Here is a 22858-nt window from a genome sequence, read left to right on the forward strand (position 1 = left end):
GCGTATTGAAATTCAAGGGACCTGTTATACAAAAAATAACATTGTCCGTCAAGTAGCTTCTTGAAACTTTAACAATAAAAGACTGCTTCAAATGGAGAGGAAATTAAGGGACCGTGTAATTAATCAGTGTTGATTATTTTTTATTGATTTGTTTTGGTCGTTATGGTTGATGATAGAGCTAATTTAATTCAAAGAAACTCCATACTCAATATTTTATGTTGGAAAACAGAAATGTGTATTGAAATTAATTTCTTAATCGCATTGATTTCTTGCTGTACATTACAACAATATAAAATGGATAATAAAAAAAGAAATGAAATTTTGAATGCATTAAAATTGTTTTTGAGGGATATTTTACCTGTAATTATAAACAAGAGTATTTGTTATTGATTGCGGTGTTTTCTACGTTTTGCGAGTTTATACCTGTTAAACTTGGTGTCGGTATTCTCAAAGCTGGCACAGCTAAATTGAGAATAAATTGTTGATTTGTTTCTGTCAAAACATATGTTCTAACCGGGGATAGTACAAATAAACCAGACTTCCTGAGTTAGTTTAAGAACTGCCACCAAAAGATACACAAGTTTCTGATATCAAAATGGTCGATGTGAAAAGAAGTGGAATCGCCAGGTTGAAATTACCCATTTAGAACCTGACTGTTTTGACACGATAATATAAAAACCATGGAGTAAATAGCTCAGTCAACACAACCTCGCGAAAACAGATAACTCTCAAATATTGTTTAGTTATGCAGATGAATTTTCTAATTCTTGTTATCTACATCAACTTGATAAATGGATTAAATCCATCAGAAATATTTTTACATTTAGTGTTCGGTCAATAGTATGCTTTTAATTGAAGACTTACAATTATGCGTGTACATGGCTTAATCTATTTGTTAAGGTCAACTCAATTTTTGTCAAGGTCGTTGAGATGTAAATAAGGTTAGGGCGCGGGATCGTTGGCAAGATTGTAGGTTAGGGTTAGGGTAAGCATTGGGGCTAGGTCCAGGGTTAGGGTTGGGATTAGTGCTAGCCCTGTTTACATCTTGTGACCTATGACGAAAAAATTGAGCTGGCCTTATCATTTAGCACTAACAGTTGTACATGAATGTACATGTTTATGAAACTTATTTTTATGCTATTTCTATGTTCTAATTGCTGAGTGATTCAGTCTCAAAAGCTTTTTGATTATTTTATTTTCAGAATATTGAAATATTGTTTGTATATTTTCAGGAAATACCATTCCGACACATATGGAGTGGAAATCAGAATAATCTTCACTGTTCTTTTAGTGTAGAACTAATAGATCGAGCTCAGTTCTCAGTTTCATGTAAAATACAAGTTTACCAGAAAGGTGTTCTTAACAATCGACAAGTCATACGCATATCTTCCAATCTCAAAGAGGTAAAAGCCTACTTTAATCCATTTTTACATACAATTACTAATAACATTTTTATTTTCTTGTTTGTGAATACAATTAAACATACATTATGCAAGAGCTTAATCTGCCTATTGCAGGTCTTTCTTTAGGCCTGAAATATTATCTAAATTATTAATTAGACATTAATTAACTTATCCAAACCATAATCAACTCTTGATGTCATTGCTAGCCTGTGATATTTACTGGATTAGGATCCGATTTGCTGCTCAACTTCCATTCATGACTTAATCATGAAATGGATAATCAAGAATATGTTTTTTATCATACCGACTTACGTTATGATGATCGAGGCTAGGCCGAAAATTTAATCGCTAAATTTTTGGTTCAGAGTGGATCAATTTGACTGAAATTTTCAGCAAATTGCCTTTAGATTATGTAGTTTTTAACTATTATAGTGACAACTGCCAGCTCTTTATCTAATCTCCCATAATGTATCTTTAATTATCCCTACACATGAGGGATGTTCCATTACCTGGATTCTGATTTGATGCAAAGTTAAATTTAGAAGCATTTTCACTGTTATTCAGAAACTGTACATGCTTGGAAATAGATAATATATATTCCTGAATAAATGTCGACAAGATGTACCACTATCTTTCAAGACTAGTCAATCACAATAGGCTACAATTCTCATACATGTTAGGTATCCTAAAAAAAGAAAGATATATTAACAGATCCCATATGGGAATTCAGCATTACATAGAATCAAGTTATTCTCGTACTTTGTGATTAAGATAAATAGATGAATATAAAAAGAAGAAAGGTATAGAAGTATAAAAACTAACATTAATGTCATTAGATATGTACGATTCTACTTCCTACCTTATTATAAAAGGTCACCATTAGCCATATGGTAGAGCTGGTATTTTACAGAAAGTCAGACCTAATGTTTCATTCTGTCAGATGCAATGGCAAACAGCCACCAAATTTCTTTCATCAACTTAAACATAGTCTGGCATTCTCAGGTTTTATACAAAAATTAAATAGGATAATCTTTCACAATATAGGCATTTCAATTTTCGACAAAAAAGATAACATGTTTTTGTTGTTTTGCACTTTTGTATTCTAGATAGAAATATTTCTTACTCTTTTTAGTGCATAGAAAACAACATTTTGAAATGATGCTCCTAGATAGTGACATATTTTTGCCATTCCAACCTCATGGGTTTCCTCCGGGTTGTCTGGTTTCCTTCCATTGCTAATGACCTCTATGAGAAATTCCCAAAATACCTAGTTGGGTCAAGTCGATGTTAAACTCTATCACGCTTCGTGACATATTTAAGATCGCTCTGTGATAAAAATCAGTGATTTTTTCAGATCAGATATGATACAAATTGATAAGGAACCTAAAATCCAAATTCACTTAAAGTTGCTTGTTGGTGCCAATAGAATATATGTACATTAAAACCATATCATAGTTAAATAAATTAGAAATGAAATGGGGTTTAATGTCCTACTGTTCTGCTCCAACTGGGCTAATGAAGGCAGGCATACGCCATACAGTGTGCAACCAGGGAAATCTTGCCCCCTTGCAGCAGCACTATGGCCTACTGTTCTGCTCCAAACTGGGCTAATGAAGACAGGTATACGCCATAGAGTGTACAATGAGGGAAATCTTGCCCAGGCAGCAGCACTATGGTATACTCTTATGTCGAATTCCAACTGCCAAGGGATCTTTTACGTGAACACCAATATATACACTGGACCTTGTTTTTCCATCCCATCTGAACAACTAGACAGCTGTTCTTGTCAGGCCCTCTGTCCTGCACCACTGACAAGTGGAAACCACGTCGAAAAAAGATAAATTAGAAACAGCAATTCCAATATATATACATTAAAACATATCACTGTTAGATAAATTAGAAACAAAAATTGCAATATAAATAAACTGAAACAAATAATTTTAAAAGGTTAAGAATTAAATATTTATCATTTGCTTAGAAAAACAACACCCTGATAGGCTATGCTACATGTAAACACATTGCATGGTCCCTGCACCAAATAATTCTTTAAGGTTTATAAAACTTGATGTGGGCGATGGATGTACAATACATGCATATTGGCCAGAAAGCAAAAACAAAAAGCTATTTGTAGAGTGTATTGATGAAGTCGACTTGTACGAAAGACTGTTGGGTATACAGTTCTCTTCCACCCACCTGGAAAGAAACAACAAACACTAATTGCATCTGGAAAGTAATGCCATGCACGAAACAGCGTCATGGATTTCTAAAATTTGTTGTAATTTTGCCAATGTTAAGAGCTAAACAATAAAACATTTGGAGAAAGAAAAAAAAAGGAAACTCTTGACATGAACACATGATGAAAGTTTATTAGTGAAATTGAATTTAAGATGATTAGCGTCTTGACTTTGACATTCTTTGCCAGAGGTCAAAACAAAAAAACATGGAATTTTTTAAAAATAAAAACAATTATGGACAAAAAGTGAGATTGATTTGAAGAAACTTTAGTCTTGTTCCAGTTTCTGTGTGTTCTTTTCTTGGCCCCATGTTTTAAAATAAACTTGTTACCAATTGAAGAAAATGATGTCTTGGTTGATACCTAAGCAGGCAATTAGAAAACACACTCCAAATAATTGAACATTAGAAAAACACTCGAGAATCATTTAACGTATAAGAAGGTACTTTACTGTAATTTCCTGCTCTCTCCTTAGATCTGCCATAGTTAATTAAATATGTTTAAAGTGACTGAATGACTTGCAAACATCTACATTATGCAAGAAAACAGAACCTTAATACGGTTTCAATTCATGTGCACTTTTGAGATAAGCAGTACTTAGTTCCAATAAATGTTTTTTTGTTCAGTTAGATGTGGATAGGTTATAGTCTTGATCATACCAGTCGAAACATTCTCATTTTGACAACAATGAACAGTAGGCCTAGTCTTGACAAAAAGGCATGAGGTCTGTATATGGTAAATGGCTGTAATTCACTGGAAAAGTAGGACGCTAAACCCCATTTCATTTTCGACTTACTGGAAATATTATCTCAATCTACTCGATAACAATGCCTTCTATACACATAAGATTCTATGTATAGCCTTTAGAACCATATACATACATATTGTAATTAGTCAAAGTGGGGACAATTTGTACTGGAATGATCAATGCAGATTTGGTTGCAATAATATTGGAAGATCAGTATCTTTTTTAGGTCCTTGTTGAAACTTATTTGCATGTGCAGTAAATGTCATTAGGAAGTAATAATAAAATTTATATTAACACTTAAACTGTTACTATTACATTACCTCAAAAATAAATATTTTAAATACTTTATCAACACTAAATAATCATTTCAAGCAAATGTTAGTTTTAAAGATTGTAATGTCCAAATAAATGAGCGAGTATGCCAATTTGAAACACCATTATTTCTATTATAGTGTTGTCTTCCTGATAGGTTCATAAATAACATTAAAAACGCTAATGCACGTGCAATTGCTTGCACCCATTCTATTAAACACCATTAAGTGTTTAAAGATACATTATGGGAGATTAGATAAAGAGCTGGCAGTTCTCACTATAATAGTTAAAAACTAGATAATGTAAAGGGAATTTGCTGAAAATTTCAGTCAAATTGATCCCCTCTGAACCAAGATATTAGCGACTGAATCTTCGGCCTAGCCTCAATCATCATTACTAAAGTCGGTACGATAAAAAACATAGTCTTGATTATCCATTTCATGATTAAATCTTGAATGGAAGTTGAACAGCAAATCGGAACCTAATCCAATAAACATCGCAGGCTAGCGATGACATCTAGAGGTGTTTATGGTCTGGATAAGTTAATTAAAGATACATTATGGGAGATTCGGTAACGAGTTGGCAGTTCTCACTATAATAGTTAAAAACTAGATAAGGTAGAAGGCAATTTGGTGAAAATTTCATTCAAATTGATCCACTATGAACCGAGAACTAAGCGACTGAAATTCCCATAAGCCTCGGTCATCATTACTAAAGTCAGTACGATAAACAGCATAGTCTCGATTATCCATTTAATGAGAAGGAAAGTTATGCAGTAAATCGGCTTACAATCCACTAAAGATCGCAGGCTAGCGCAGCCATCTAGAGTTGATTATGGCCTGGATAGGTTAATTAATGTCTAATTAATAATTTAGATAACATTTCAGGCTTAAAGAAAGACCTGAAATAGGCAGATTTAGCTCTTGCATAATGCATGTTTAATGTCTAAATAATAAATTAGATAACATTTCAGGCCTAAAGAAAGACCTGAAATAGGCAGATTTCAGCTCTTGCATAATGTATATTTAAGTATTAGAACAATTTACTGGTATAAAATGTCTGACAATACTTTAGCTTTTAACATGGTCAAGAAAACATAGGGCTACCTCATGTGGTTGCTTCCATTGTAGCTGAGATCCTTTTATTGCATAATTAGCTTTCTTAATTAGTCTGGTTTGCAGGAAGCAGACATTGTTAGAAATCAATATATATTGACGTCTATTCATTGGAATATGCATTATTAGAGTTAATCAATTGTAGTAATATTTAATATACTTGGACGGGTATGAATACCGTGTCTGTAATCACTGGCTAATTAAACTAAGTCTGGAAAAATCTCATATTTCTATTTTTAGAAACTACCGCCTTGTGTAACTCCTTCGTCTACGTTAAAGGGCAGGACATCGACAGTAACAACCAACTCTACAGTTAGTTCTGGGTTCAGTTCAATGGTGGCTTTAGATCCATCAGCCCAAGTTTTTAGGTGAGTGATTGTTTTTACCATCAAAACATCATACATACATATGGTAATATTGTTATTCAGTGTGTATGGTCTGGTAAAGGGCTGAATGCTGGGTATTAAACATTTCCACAAAGCATAGAGAAACACAATATGTAATGTCAAGAACTGGTGATCTCATGACTTTTGCTTGTAGTTTTTTTCATGAACTAAGGCAGAAAACTTGAGTTTTTGACAGGCCAAGATGTTTTATAGGCTCCTTTAAACAGCTGTTCTATCACTTTACTCTGTCTTTATCACATGTTTTATAATTCTTATTCATTTTGTTTTCCACAAGCCTTAAAAAAGGCTTTTATTTTGAACAAAGATTTGCTGGTTAGGTTAACTAGAGGCTATGTTATATATATATATATATATATATATATATATATATATATATATATATATATATATATGCCTATGTTAAATATATGATTAACAAACATATGTACATATATCCACTTACATTATCATATATATAAAGAGTATTTATATAAACAAATATACTGTATATCATTCATTCGAAAGTTATAGATCAATCCTTACCGTATCTACAGAAAGTAGAAAAAACAATTTGATAAAAGTTTGTGGAGTTCTTTGGCATCAATCTCTAACTCTTGAGGGAACATCTATCAAGCATTGCAATCAAAAACTTTTGCTCCGTGAGCCATAATTTGGGTAAAATTTACCCAGATCCGCCCATTGAAAACACAAGCGATGTCTTGAAGGGGAAATATTAGACTATACATCAAAACGAATATTTCAACATTATCATAACAAATTACTATCTGTCTTTCTGAAAGTTAAAAAAACGGCACCCTCTATATTAGCCGTCTGCTGTGCTAACATTATTTTCTTTTTGATAGTGCACCTGAAGATTTTGGGCTTCTATAGACAGATATATCATTTTTCCCTCTATTTTGAAGTTTGTTTAGGCTAAAAAATACAGGTTGACTGATGAAATACTTAAGGTATTATTGATTAGCATCTCATCTGCCTAATATTTCTAATTGTATATGGATGTTTTATTTTCAGACTTCCTCCCCATATCCGCCATCAGTTATGTATGTTGTTAGATCCACCAAATGCTCGAGGAAATGACTGGAGAATGTTGGCCCAAGCTTTAACTGTAGATAGGTGGGTGGATAAGCTGTCTTTTTTTTACCTTCTACATATCACGTTTGTTCTTTGTCTATATTTCTCATACCTACAATGTACCAGCCTTACAAAACATTACTTATCTTGTCTGGTGTGTACAGACAACCTGCTGTACAATTTAAATTGTTTTAATTTGTTAAAAAGGACAAAGTATAGGTGTGTAAAGAGATGAGTAGATGTCGTAGGTAATTGTTTACTTACTCTGGCAAGAATTGTCTGCATTGTTTGAAGAGTTTGTTAAGAGATTTACATCGATGTTCTACATATGCTCAGACATATCTTGAAAAAAAAAATACACCTAATTGAGACATGTATGATATAACTCAAGGATGCTGTGTTGTCATTGAGTATAACAAGTACAGACCAGGAATTTGTGAGGGGTTCACCAGTCCATGGGTGCACTAGTCCATCGCTATAAGAAATACTATAAATATGGGTATCAATAAACCTAATCCAACCCTAACCCTAATAATAGAAATCAGTGGACTAATGAACCCTAACCCTAACCCAACTCTTACCCTAATAATAGATATCGGTGGACTAATGAACACTAACCCTAATAATAGATATCGGTGGACTAATGAACACTAACCCTAATAATAGATATCGGTAGACTAATGAACACTAACCCTAATAATAGATATCGGTAGACTAATGAACCCGTGGACTAGTGAACCCATGGACTAGTGATCATTCCCCAGGAATTTAGCATGACATCATCACCGCCATCTTCGAATTGTGATGTCATATCAAAAATCAAAGTCTGTCCAAGGAACAAGCATTCCAATACAAGTGCCATGCCAATCACGCTTGAATTGGCAGACCCTAGGGTTTTTTGAAGAGCATCACTCCCAAGAAGTTAGAACAAGAACATCATGTAGCGATTGGTTCCCAGTTTCTGGTCCCTAAGTGATATGAGATATTGTACTAAGTGACCATACACTGCTTAAACAAGACTTATCATTTACTTTAGAACTAAGAGAGGGATCCAGTGCTTCACCAGTCTAAAATTAACCCATTCAGATATCAGGCATTATAACAAGAGATGGTAGATATCAAAAAGAAACAAGGATATATGTACATCTATGTGACTCTGTCTGAAAGGCTGTTTAATATATTATTATCGTAACTCAACTGTGTTAAGTGCTAATTTCTATTCCTTATCAGTTTGTTCAATTTCAATCAAACTTTAAATGTTTTATCTGGCCTTTTCTCAAGAGTTTGTATTTTTGGTGGTATAATTAATATAGTCATACTTAACGGAAACTAAAGAGTACACCTGTTTTAATTATCAGTATACACTGTTAACATTGACAGCATGACAGTAACAGACAGGGTGTTTTGTATATTCTACTTAGATACCAGAAGGGCTCTACTTTAAGACAGAGATAGAGAAATGGGGTCTCGACACAAACTAGGTCATTTCGGGACTAACATATGGTTTAATTTTATTTAAGTAATTCACTTACGCGTAGGGGTCTTTAGCAGTGGGAGGAAACCTGAGGACCTGGAGAAAACCCACGAGGTTGGACAGGCGACCCTACTCCTTGTCACGTACGACCGGGGATTCGTCGCCAGTTGACTCAATGAGAGGCCTTATGGTTTACTTTAAGAGGATCAGGCCAGAACAGAAGGAGAGGATGCAGGGGGAGACCAGTTAGAATGGGTCGCAGGGGGGAGGGGGCAATTAGAAAGTGTCTACTATTTTGAAAATTAAGAACTGCAAAATTAAGTATTTGAAAATTAAATATGTTTATTTTTTGATCTTTTAGGTACATCATTTTCTTCGCAACTAAACCTAGCCCAACAGAACATATTCTAGACTTGTGGGAAGCTAGACATCGTGAGGAAACTGCAGTGACAGATTTAATGAACATTTTACGTGTTATGGGTCGCATGGATGCGGCTGCAGTGCTTGAAAAAGACATGGGATCGTGGTTATGATGAACTACATTTCTGCTGTAATGACTTGTGATGTTGCTATGAAGTAACACGGATACTATATTATATATATATATATATACATACATCTGTATAGACATTCATTGTGATAAGTGTTGCTGTGCAGTTGGGCACAAATTGTGTGGAATTATAAAGACGACAAATATATGTACCAAGTACATTAAAAGATATGAAGGCTAAAAACCCACCCAAAGCCTTTAAACTTTTTATCTTACAAAGGCTTTAAATATTTATAAATCACCAAACAAAGTTTTTTTTTGGTAATAATGACAAATGTAAACTACTTAAAATAGTTTGAAATGTGGAGGCATGCAGTGTATGTGAATTTGTGAGTGTTCTGTAAAAAACAATTAAAAAGAGCTTGTGCCAACACCATCAAAAATTTGCCAGAAAGAAGAAACGTTAAAATTTACAGAGGGCAATGGACAAGATAGAGAATCGGGTTTGTGTGCTGTAGACAATAGCCACTCATGATTTGATGAAAGAAGGGAGCTAACTCCATTTTTGTTAACACGAACACTATAATTAGCATTGCTTCCAATGTGGACAAGCAACTAGCCTACATTTATACTAAGTAATGCAGATTTAAACACGATATATGTGCCTCTATATTAATATATTCAATTGCAATCATGCCTATGATCAATCTTATCCTTTAGTTTTCATAAAAGTCTATTAAGATTGGATATTGGACTATGCAATATTTTGCATTGACAACATGGCGACCATGTTTTCTAATTTGATAAACATATAAGTACATATCAAACATTTGATAAAGAAAAAAAAAAAAGCTTCATTATTATTACATATATTGTCATAAATATGTGTGTGTTGATGTTTAAACAGTTCAGCTTAAACCAAATATGCAAATATTATATGTTTGGAGATGAAGAAGAATAACCTAACTGTAACATATAAACATGTTAAACCTTTGGACATTATACAGCTGCTTGCCTTATGTTACTCTGTGTGCAAATGCGAAAACGCTTGTGTGACTTTAAATATCACGTTAGTCAACATGCATTTGTGTTTATATCGTGATATTGCAGTTGTGATCATTGCTAAAAATATATTAATTGTTTAATTCGTGGTAATTAGAACAGAAGGCATTTTGTATAGTTTTACAAACAGTTACTCTACATAAAGTGTACATGACTTAATTTAATATTCTAGCTGCTAACTTATTCATGAGTTTTATACTTAGCACATATTAGCTGACAAACATGATTTTATTTCCTTCATTTAAATATTGTATATACTTTTAAGTTACAGTCAGTTTGTATGTAGGCCTAGGTATAGATATAACTTAGGCCTATCTACCGTACGTATATCTCAAGAATGAAACATTCTAGTCAATGAAGTAAATAGGTGTATAATTACTTGACCTACTGGGCTGGAGTCATGAAACAATTGATAAGGTTGTAATAGTTTGGGGTAATTGGGGGGAAAAAATGAATAATCAGCATGCTAAATCCCTAGAATCTAGTATGTAACCTAAATACTGTTAATATCAGAAATTAGTAGAAGTTAAGTGTCTGGTACAAACTTTCAGCATTGATAATGATAAATCTTTTAGATTTCTCACATTGTCCGTCAATTTTACAGCACCCCTGAGAACACTTCCCGACCCCCTCTTTGCTCTGAGCTAGTTACGGCCCTGTTTCTTACTATTAGAAATTGAACAAATTATTAGATAAAATTGATGCTTTTTTGTGAAGGATTGTGTTGGTTTAAACTACACCACAGTAAGTATTTTATGTGTGACTCTGTACAAGCCCTGTGTTGAGAATCTCTACCTATTACTATCTGACTGAAAGCTAATCAAAAACGTTGGTGCTATTGTGTACAGTATAAACAAAATATCATCCGATGCTCTAAAGACCGTAGATTTAGATTAAAAAGTAACAACTTATATTATGGTGTATATTTGCTGTATTATAGTGATATAAAAATATAAATATATATAAATATGTGCATTTATGCTCAAACTGGAGCAATTCTTACATTCAAATTGTAACTTAAAATGTTATTTATTATTGATCCTTCTCTTTACTTTGTTTAAGTATACATGTACATTACTTACACTATGTCTTTACTGTCAATCAAAGTTGACCCAGTGAAAGCATTTAATTTCCAAACTTACACATATTTCATGATTTTGTTTGTAAATAAAATATTACAAATTTGTACAAATATCCAAGATATACTATTTGTAACACTTTTTTACAAATATCTAAGATATTGTATTTGCAACATTTCTAAAAAAATAATTGAAATTAAATCCCTTCACATACAAAACCAGCTGACTTATTTACTATCTTTTAAAGAACAGAAATCACCAGTTGGAAATGAATCCATCTCATTAGTGTTCTATCACAAAAAAATGACATGTTTTAAGCAATTGTACATTTTTACATTCATGACCAAGTCTTTGTTGTTTGGAAGTCTTACAGCTATAGCTGAAGGCTTTGCTATTAAATTATTATATAAGATACATGTAAGTGAACTAATGTTTTTTTTTCTCTTTAAAGTATTGCTACAATAGTGCTATAATCTATACTTTAGTGTACATGACTGTGTTACTCTTAAACACAAAAACCACAATTTAGAGTCTCATGTAAACTTGATAATGTGTCGATAAATTGAAAATATTATATTATATTGTACAGAAAGAACTTTGTTCGCAAACATGTAAATATATATTACTTCAATAAATGTTTTGATGAAGAATGGTATTGTTTTATTTTGGTTATTTCCCCATGTTATTGTCTTCCCAGGGCTGGGTTTGCTTGGCTGAAACTGTCACTGGGGCCCTTGCATAAGCAGTGAAAAGGGGGCGTGAGAGAGAGAGAAATGGGGTTTAATGTCCACTCGACACAAACTAGGTCATTTCGGGACTAACATATGGTTTAATTTTATTTCAATAATTTGCTTGCGCATAGGGGTCTTTAGCAGTGGGAGGAAACCGGAGGACCCGAAGAAAACCCACGAGGTTGGACAGGCGACCTACTCCTTGTCACGTACAACCGGGGAATAGAAACAACGCCAGGTTGACTCAATGACAGACTTTATGGTACAGCACGCACATGCTAACCATTCAGCCATCCAACCCCCACCCCCGAAAAGTGGGTGTATTCTGGTCATTGTCTGTCACCTCACACAAATACAATTTGTATGCCAGTATGGTAGATACAATAGATACAAACCTATACAATATAATAAATAAAATCATAAATATTATATCATAAAAAAATTAGCACTAATTCAGGTGGCCCTTTAATATTGTGACATCATTAGTATCCTAGATTGCAGTGTCTAACAAAGTGCAATTTTGCAACAATGCCATGATGTCATCCATCAAATCGACATTCCTTAACATATTCAATAATTACTAGCATGTTGTATAGTCTTAAACCTTGTGCAATCGGTAGAGTTACCCAAGAGAGGTTATTTGTAATTAATATTTAAGATTGATTAATTCCCACTGAAAGAGGTTTATCTCTGGGCAAGTTACTTAACAATGGAACTGGAATATCATTTGTCGTTTTTTAATAATGTGGAGTTGAATTGATGGGGAAACAGGTCTTCTTGTAATTATTACATAGGCATTTATACAATTAGGGGGTAGAACAATTGCATAATTTGAATCAGAAAGGATTAATCGCCATTTGACCTATAAAGATACATTTGCTTTTATACCAAATTCCTTCCAAATGATAAATTTTCAATGTAAAAAGATGATAGGGTTTCAGTGGTTTCACCCTAATTCGTCAGGTCACAAATAGCTTACAGTTAACAACTCGCAGATATTGAGCAATTTCTTAGAGATACCTATAAATTTGTACACACGCAGACAAATAGTGGCTATTTTATTGCTAAATGCCGGATTTCATTCTTTCAATCTTCTTGAAATGTATTCATTTACTTGATAAACTAACAATTTGATTAAAATACAGATCTATATTTCGTTTCGTTTTTTATACTTTCGATGGTCAATTACACTACATGAAGATCCGACAATTTGTACTCGAAGGTCATGTCAAGTGTCGTACGAGCGGCTTATGACGTAAGATATTGATTAATCAATCAGCGTTGACGTTTCTAGTGGTTTACCCACAGTTCCGTGCATTGCACGCCAAGAAGTCGCCATAACAGACCATTTCATTGGCTTATCGCTCACTTCAACCAAATCTCCGGTAATATAACAACTCTTCCAGATCCTAATGTAGTAAAGACAAGTAAAACAAAATTTTGAACTAAAAAAAAAGCGAAACGAAATATGATCTGTGTTTTAATCAGATTGGATAAACTAATTAATTACCGGTAGAGTGCTGGAAAATAGAATCATGCACAGATTTCATACTGCTTCATTGAGTTACTGGTATTTATTGGTTCATTTTAAAGACCAGTATAGGGCTGGGGTTGGATGGCGGAATGGATAGCGCACGTGTTGTATGACAAGGTTTATCACAGAGTCAACTGGCGTGGTTTCGATTCCCCAGCTGTACATGACAAGGAGTAGGGCCGCCTGTCCAACCTCGTGGGTTTTCTCCGGGTCCTCCAGTTTTCTCCCACTGCTAACGATCCCTACGCGCAACCGAATTATTGAAATAAAATTGAACCATTTTCTCTCTCTCTCCTCTCTCTCTCTCTCTCTCTCTCTTAAAGACTAATATAGGATTCTTTTTAGAAATACAACTGAAAAGGGAATTTGTCTGCACTTTAGCCAAATCTTTTACATGTTGCCTGCTACCTATCTATACATACCACTAACTATGTCCTATCGAGATCGACATCTCTTGTTAGCTCTAAAGGTGTTCCTACTCTGGTAGCCTATAGGGATTCTTAGCCCAGTGCATTTACGTTTTGAGGCCAGAAACCAAATTTCAGAAAAAAAATTAATCATTGTATGGAAGACCCCCACTGCACTTACTATTTGATATACATGTACATTTGTATGAATGTATAAGTGTTGTCTATATGTGGTATGTATTATTGAATGCATACGACTATATCTATGTATGAATGTTGTCCTTCATGGACGTTTTGATGCAATAAACATCTTATCTTATCTTATCATAGGTGTATGGGTCTGAGGAATGTTAGGGAAGTAGGCCTAGACCTGAAATGCCTCAATAAATTCCTGTTTACACACGGACCTCATAGCCGGTCACAGGCAAGCACTAAAGGCGCGGAATTTGGAAAATTTGACAGACGGATAAACACGTTTTCCTGCTATTTCAGCCCGTGAATACAACAACTTCAAAGTAATCTATTAATTATAGCCTAACTATAGTTGGCTGATCTGAATTCCATTCAAGTATTGAATCGTTTACAGTCCACAAAGAGGCGACCATAAGGAGAAAATTTAACGGTCGCAAATGCGTTTCACTGCTATTCTAGCCGGTGAATAGGGCCTACAGCAATTTCAACATTTTCCAATATAGCCCGGGGGTTGGATGGCTGAATGGTTAGCGTGCGCGCGCTGTATCATAAAGTCTGTCATTGAGTCGACTGGCGTGGTTTCGAATCCCCGGTTGTACGTGACAAGGAGTAGGGTCGCCTGTCCAACCTCGTGGGTTTTCTCCGGGTCGTCCGGTTTCCTCCCACTGCTAAAGACCCCTATGCGCAAGCGAATTATTGAAATAAAATTAAAAAGCATATGTTGGTCCCGAAATGACCTGGTTTGTGTCGAGTGGACGTTAAACCCCATTTCTCTCTCTCTCAAATATAGCCCAGTCAATCATTAGGCCCACAGAGCCTTTAGTTGAGCAACTTTAAAGTTGTCCAATACTATAGGGCCTAGTTTTGCAACCAAAGGCGAAATCTCACTCTATTTATGCCGACCTGAATACCGAGATCACCTAAACAGATTGTTGCAAGCTGCATTCAGAGAGAGAGAGAAAGGGAGAGAGAGAGGGAGAGAGATAGTGTTTAATGTCCACTTGACACAAACTAGGTTAAATTTTATTTCAATAATTCGTTTGCGCGTAGGGGTCTTTAGCAGTATATGGACCCTCATACTTAAAATTATTGGTAATCTTTCGAATCTGGCAGTTATTAATGCCAACATAGATCGTTTAGTACAGTTCTATGATGGCAATGCCATGGAGAAAATGTGCACTAAAGGGAAACAACTCTTATTTATTCAATCAAAGGGAGCAGACTACCATTAAATTTCACAAATTGTAGCTCGTCTATTTATAGCAGTTCTCTCTCTCTGTCTCTTTTCTGCGCTTTGGCATGCACATTTTTGTTGATCTTTTGGTCTAGAATGGACGTAGAGGGTTTGAATTAACATTTTCTGCCAGGTTTTGGTAAATATTCATGATTTTGAGGCTGAAGGATAACATGCAGAGTTATCAGGTTGGTTACGGTGATATATATGTACGGCGAATAGTTACATGTTTTTAGTATGCTTCTTCAAGTTTGTGTTTCTCAAAATCTTGGTAGGCAACCTCATATAAATTTAGTGCAAAAACATGGCCATTTATTGCTCTGTCTGTGGTGAAAAGCATTCAGCCCAATGAAAATTTGGGGAAAAGTTGGAGCAGGGCAAAGAGGCCAGAATTAACATTGAGTCAATGGGGAAATTAATGGTGGTCTGCCTCCAAAGATTTCTCGCTCTGAAATTTCTTTTTATATCACATTTAAACAACTGGTGGTCTTAAATGAATGTTTTTGGATGTGTTTTATTATTACTTTACTTTACATGTACACTACGGTACGTCTTCATTCATGACCAAGAATCATACAAATATGCATCTTGTTGTCACCTTGAATATGAAGATTATTTATCTCCCTTTATTGCCCGGAATATAGCGTTCAGAATAATTAATGTCGAACCAGTTTCTTTCCTCCGGATTTCCCCGGCGTGGTATCCCCTTATCAGTAAGACAGGACAACTAATCGTCCCGATGGGATAAAATCCGAAATCCTGTCTACAGGATCCCCTGGCAGTTGAAATTCGATAAAAAGCCGGCGAAATTTCCCTCATTGCACACTGCATTCCGTCTTCATTAGCCTGGCTGGTGCAGAAAATTGGGACAATAAACCCCATTTTATTTCACTTTACATAACCGGGTCCGGGACAGTCTTCATATTATATAGGCCCACTGACATCTCAAGATGAGACTAGGCTAAATGGAAAAACACAACAGTACACACGGGTTAAAAAGGAGCTAAATCTCAATTCTTTGGGAAGTAGAAATGGACACAAATGGGTCGCAACGCATTTAATAATGTAATGTGAATTGATATAAACTGATTTAAATTCAATAGTTTCTGTTATTACTGTAATTTCTAGTCAGTTATGTTATGTCTTTGGAGTCTGGTTATCCCAGTCTACATATATGGGATATATTTAACCTCGTTCATCTACTTTCTTCGTTACAAATGGCGTTCGAAAGCACGCTAGCACGCGATTCGTGTGCCAATTTTAAAATGTTCATTTTGTCTAAATATTGGATATCAGAAGCTCATCTTCTCTCGGTTCATTTAAATTGACCAATACGTCGTGTTTGCAATGTTGACGACTGCGTGACATTGAGTTAGCGACTTGCCTCCTTTAGGATAAAATTATAGCAGAGATAAGACAAGATAAGATATTTATTGCATGAAGACGTCCATCATTACAGACCACGTACACTTAAATTTAGACAGTATATAAGAGAGAGAGAGAGAGAGAGAGGGAGGGATGGGGGGGGGGGTACGTCCACTCGACACAAACCAGGTCATTTCGGGACTAACATATGGTTCAATTTTATTTCAATAATTCCCTTCTGCGTAGGGGTCTTTAGCAGTGGAGGGGGGGGGGGGGGGGCGGAGGACCCGGAGAAAAACCACGAGGTTGGACAGTATATAGGATAGGATTAACACCTTTAGTGGTCATAACTAAAAAAAACCCCAAAAACCCGTTGTTCTCTTCAGTACTGTATTAATACTAGTAATAAATTATCACTATTAATATTCGTATATCCGGGAGTGTAAAAACAAACTATGCGCCCCACCCCTTTGATTGGTGCCCTAAGCACGTTTAATTTGCTTTATAAAGTACATTACATAGAATATATACACGTACACAACATAATACATACATACTATACAGTTGAAGAACAAAGTTATTCTTAAATGATTTATTTGTTTAGGGTTGGGTTTTTTTGTGGGGGGTAGGGGGGGGGGGGGGGGTCATTTCTCTTTTCTCCATTTTATATAGGGAATGGGCTGAGTGAAGTGAGTGAAGTTGACTTTATTTTCAAAATTTTATACCTTTTCATTTCTTTTACTGTTACGGTATTTTCTAATAGAGTAATAAAGTATATAATCCACATTTTCTGGAAATGAATCAGGACATATTTCATAGCTTCGGCAAGTAGGGCTATACTAAAAATACAGTTTCCCATAACTTTGTGTTTGCGCCACGTAACAGCGGTTAATTAATTATTATGACTTCGGTCTACTAGTTTTGCAGTTATCGCACCTATTAACGATAATCCGATTATTAGGATTATCCCGTTACTAAACGATAGTTTTAATGAGAATAGTTACTACGGACAACATCGTAGTTATGGTGAACATTACACAGTGTTGTGTATATAAACAGGGGTAAAATCCTATCTCAGTACAGTCACTTCTAGTGTCACCACATCCACTTCTACTAACCGTATAATATCCTACACCAATTCAAAAATGCGGGAAATCGTACATATGCAAACAGGCCAATGTGGCAACCAGATTGGAGCTAAGGTAAGACTTAAACATATAATTTACATGGTTTTAGCTGACCAAAGTCTCATTGGACTGGCGTGGATGTTAAACCTCACTAATTAATAGAGGTGTTTCAGTTAAGTGTGTTTAGAAAATCTAAATCTCGATATAGCACTCGAACCGTGAATGTCTAAACACACTGAATACCACAAGACATCGAATTCAAAGATGACGTTATTTTTATTAGCCGATTCCTAATCTGGCTAATTTAAAATTTGTCTGATTTCTCTAGTATCGCACATTATTGCATTGTTCAAATTTTTACTTTGAAATGTAAACGTGAAACTGATATATAGGCTAGATATTAATTTTTTGTGCGATGCCAAATCCAGTGTCCACTCATCTTCAAGAGAAGGCTTGATCTCGCTTTAACTCTGTAAGCGGTCGTTGCTTCAGGAACATGCCAACATGGTTTCTACTAGAATATACAAAGACTTTTTCTATGGATAATAACCAAAATGTAATCACTAACTAGAGATACTGTTGTTGTTGTTAAAAAAATAAATAAAGGCAATGCCGACAGGTTGGTGCTACTGAGCCAGACACTGAAAATGTTTTGAATAAATAATAATGATTTTCGTCAAGCAGATGTTGATGTTGTGTGTTACATGTACATTATTCTAATTTTAGTTTTGGGAAGTGATCTCTGATGAACATGGTATCGACCCTACTGGAACATACCACGGTGATTCAGATCTTCAGTTGGAAAGAATCAACGTTTATTACAATGAAGCTACAGGAGGAAAATATGTACCCCGAGCTGTTCTCGTTGATTTGGAACCCGGTACCATGGATTCCGTACGTTCAGGCCCTTTTGGTCAGATTTTCCGACCAGATAATTTTGTCTTTGGACAATCTGGTGCTGGTAACAACTGGGCTAAAGGTCATTACACCGAAGGTGCTGAATTAGTCGACTCTGTGCTAGATGTGGTCCGTAAGGAGGCTGAAAGCTGCGATTGTCTACAAGGATTCCAGCTGACCCACTCTCTTGGTGGTGGAACTGGTTCTGGTATGGGAACCCTCCTCATTAGTAAAATTCGTGAAGAATATCCAGATAGAATCATGAACACCTTCTCTGTCTGTCCTTCACCTAAGGTGAGTTGTCTTGGTTTTCTTTCTAAATACACATTTATATTTATCATAATCCATAGGAATAATATCAATTATATTAGTTTGGACTACAAATTGTTTTTCTATTATCAATGAAATTCATATATACTTATAAATTCAGTATATTATATCATAAATCATCTGCAAGTTTAAATCGCACCGCTATTTCCTATCATACCAAGCATAATATCAGGGCCGGCGGAAGCAATTCTTGATTGGGGGGGTTTCCATCCTAGATCCTTATAGGCGTGGGTCCAGGGGCCACAATAACCCGGAGAAAAGAGTACTTGCGGCCAAATTATTGGGGGGGGGGGACTAAAGCCCCCCCACCCAGCCCCACCCACTCCGCCGGGCCTGAATATAATGACCAATCTAAAATGTATATTGCCTTTAAAATTTCAGGTATCAGATACAGTTGTTGAACCTTACAATGCCACTCTATCAGTCCACCAACTGGTAGAAAATACAGACGAAACCTACTGTATAGATAACGAGGCCCTTTACGACATCTGCTTCAGGACATTGAAGCTGACCACACCTACATACGGCGATTTGAATCATCTGGTATCAGCCACCATGTCTGGCGTGACTACCTGTCTACGATTCCCTGGCCAATTGAATGCTGATCTTCGAAAACTTGCTGTCAACATGGTACCTTTCCCGCGTCTGCATTTCTTTATGCCTGGTTTTGCTCCCCTAACATCTCGAGGTTCCCAGCAGTACAGAGCTCTCACTGTACCTGAACTCACCCAACAGATGTTTGATGCCAAGAACATGATGGCCGCCTGCGATCCTCGTCATGGTCGTTACCTGACAGTAGCTACCATGTTCAGAGGTCGTATGTCCATGAAGGAAGTGGATGAACAAATGTTGAACGTCCAGAACAAAAACAGCAGTTACTTTGTTGAATGGATCCCCAACAACGTCAAAACAGCTGTATGCGATATTCCTCCAAGAGGTCTGAAAATGTCCGGCACATTTATTGGTAACAGCACCGCCATTCAGGAACTGTTTAAAAGAATCTCTGAACAGTTTACTGCTATGTTCAGAAGAAAAGCTTTCCTCCATTGGTATACTGGTGAAGGTATGGATGAGATGGAATTCACAGAAGCCGAATCCAACATGAATGATCTGGTATCTGAATATCAACAATATCAAGATGCTACAGCTGAAGAGGAAGGAGAATTTGACGAAGAAGAAGGAGAGGGTGACGAAGCATAAACATTAATGAACATGTAGGATTATTTTTGGAACTTGAATAACTTATTCTATTTATTGTTAAATATTTATTAATATTTATCTATTTAAAATAAATGATTTATTTACTTGTTTGCAATAAATTCGTACAAATATTATTAAATTCCGTTCGGGCCTTTTCAGTTTGGTTTCCCCCCTTGGCAGTAGTTCAAGACTAGCCTGAGACGAACAAACCGAGGTCAAATGTACACCTAGGCGTGCACGTAAAATATCCCCTGACAGAAGGAACTGAAATTTAACACGTGGAAGTCATTGTCGTATTTGAGGTGACGGGGGACAGCTAGATTTTGAACGTTTGAATATGCAAAATGGATGGTAAACTCAGCATACTCCAACTTAAAAATCACCATGGACCAGGCGCCATAGTTGCTAAATCATCACAGCAGATAGCCCTTAGCCTAGCCCCGGAAAAGAGACCCACCCCTTACCTAAAAATCTGCCAGACAAAGCTTCTTCTATTGTTTTAAGCACTTCCTGGTTACTTAAATTCTAAGGTGTCAGGCCCGGATCCAGGTAATCATCAGAGTGCCGCATGCATTAGTGGTTTGGTGTAGTCCCCAGAGTCTTCGTCGCGGCCTCATTAAACAGAAACTAAAATCTGAGAATCCATTGCTGGCTGTCGGTGCTGGTCTGAACAGTGATGGCCAGTCTCACTGGGGCTGGGGTGCGGGGGGCACGTAGTTATAACAATCAAACACTAGTCAGCCAGACTCGCTGGGGCGAGTCTGCTGATAGAAATTGCTACATCTTTTCCCATCTAGAATTAAGCTGCTGTCTGGCGAATTCTCACAAATATGATAGTTTTGTAGCTTGGGTTTTGACGTTCAATTATCCAATTGGTCAAATATGATGTAAATAATCAAAGAGGTTGGTCAATTTAGGCTAATGACGTCGAAACCTACCCTTATATGGAAAGTGGAAATATACCGGAGAAACTTCCCACAAGATATAAGTTATCAACCTAGAATTGAATGTTTATCACATTATGCCTCTTTTTATATAACAATGTCATTCATTCACTAAGTTGATTTAAGTAGATACTACATATATGTGAATCTAATTACTTGCCAAAGATATTAATTTATACAATATAATGCCATCATTAATTTCAAGAGTAAAAATTCTACAAAAGTGTTACATTTACACGATGTCTCACTGGCACAATGGTCAGGTTATTCAGTTCAGCTGCAGTGTGGACGTTAAACTCCCCCCTTTTGCCTTGCCATGTTTGTTGACTTTGTGGTCTAGAATCGAAGAAGAGAGTTTGAATTAACATTTTCTGCCAGGGTTTGGTAACGTCTCATAGTTTAGAGGCGGACGGATAACAGAGGGTGGGTACGGTGATGTGCACGACGGATAATTACATGTTTTTAGTATGCTAATTCAAGTTTGTGTATCACAGACCTCTTCAAATTTTGGAGCAAAGAAATGGCCATTGGAGTTGCTCTGTCTGTAGTGAAAAGTTTCTAGTCCAACAAATAGTTCAGAAAAAGTTGGAGCCGGGCAAAAAGACCAGAATTAATTGGGATATTAATGGTGGTTTACATCCTGTTGAGGTGAGTTGCCTCCCTTTAAGTGCGTTGGCTAATTATAATCCAGCAGCACACAAGCCTCGCTATCCAGCCAGCGTATACCCACAAGTCGGGGCAAGTATAAGCTTAGGATCGATTGCAATCACGTCACTTGACTCAATGACAGATCTTATGATCTAAAGCAAAACCGTTATAACCCCAGCCCCACCCCCAGTGAAAAACTTGTCGAGCATAAAAACAATAGATATATATATATAATCCGTCAATTTTACAACACCCCCGAGGACACCTCCCGCCCTCTCGTTGCTCTGAGCTAGTTACGCCCCTGGTGAAAACACATTATGTATTGCAAATGGGAATATTAATGGTAGTCTACATCCTGTTGAAGTGTGTTGCCTCCCTTTAAGTGCCTTGAATATCCACAAGGCGGAACAAGGTGGGATCGATCGTATTCACGCCACTAACCTCAATGACAGACTTTATGATGTAAATCCAAACCGTTATACCACTTGCCCCCCCCCCTCCATTATGTATGGTAAATTATGTATGAAACAAAAACAATAATAACACACATGTGTTTAATAAAATAAAATGGGTTGCAGTCGGTCAATAAATAAACCAAAACACGATGTACTTCTATGGAACCTTTTATCAATTAACACTTTTATTAATTTAACTGTACGATGAAAACAAGGTTGGTTCATCGCCCAGTGCACCAACATTGAATATTCATAATTAAGACTATGTGAAGTGTTGACGTTTGATGATCGCCTGCGGCAATTTTTATGTCTATTATTATATTGGTGTATTCTGTCTGTGATCACTGTTTATATAGAACACGTTCATATAATTATTCTTATTGGTCACTGAAACTTGTTT

The 22858-nt window shown here is 35.9% G+C and overlaps 2 protein-coding genes across 6 annotated transcripts in view; both read left to right on the forward strand.

Moving 5' to 3' along the window:
- LOC126810317 (netrin receptor UNC5C) overlaps nucleotides 1-12044 on the forward strand; it is a 94908-nt gene extending 82864 nt beyond the window's left edge. For all 5 annotated transcript variants that reach the window (XM_050535314.2, XM_050535315.2, XM_050535316.2 and 2 more), the window contains 4 exons: nucleotides 1233-1403; nucleotides 6052-6179; nucleotides 7230-7331; nucleotides 9125-12044. In XM_050535314.2, the coding sequence (XP_050391271.1) occupies nucleotides 1233-1403; nucleotides 6052-6179; nucleotides 7230-7331; nucleotides 9125-9296 (573 nt within the window). In that variant the 3' untranslated portion in view covers nucleotides 9297-12044. The remainder of the gene's footprint in view (nucleotides 1-1232; nucleotides 1404-6051; nucleotides 6180-7229; nucleotides 7332-9124) is intronic.
- A 5746-nt stretch (nucleotides 12045-17790) lies between these two features.
- LOC126811563 (tubulin beta chain-like) lies at nucleotides 17791-20423 on the forward strand. The gene is made up of 3 exons (XM_050537255.2): nucleotides 17791-18059; nucleotides 18711-19175; nucleotides 19593-20423. Exons 1-3 carry the CDS (start codon nucleotides 18003-18005, stop codon nucleotides 20409-20411), a joined length of 1341 nt encoding a protein of 446 aa, XP_050393212.1. The 5' UTR covers nucleotides 17791-18002; the 3' UTR covers nucleotides 20412-20423.
- The last annotated feature ends 2435 nt before the right edge of the window (nucleotides 20424-22858 follow it).

This window comes from Patella vulgata, chromosome 2, assembly GCF_932274485.2.
Source record: "Patella vulgata chromosome 2, xgPatVulg1.2, whole genome shotgun sequence".
Lineage (NCBI taxonomy): Eukaryota > Metazoa > Mollusca > Gastropoda > Patellidae > Patella > Patella vulgata.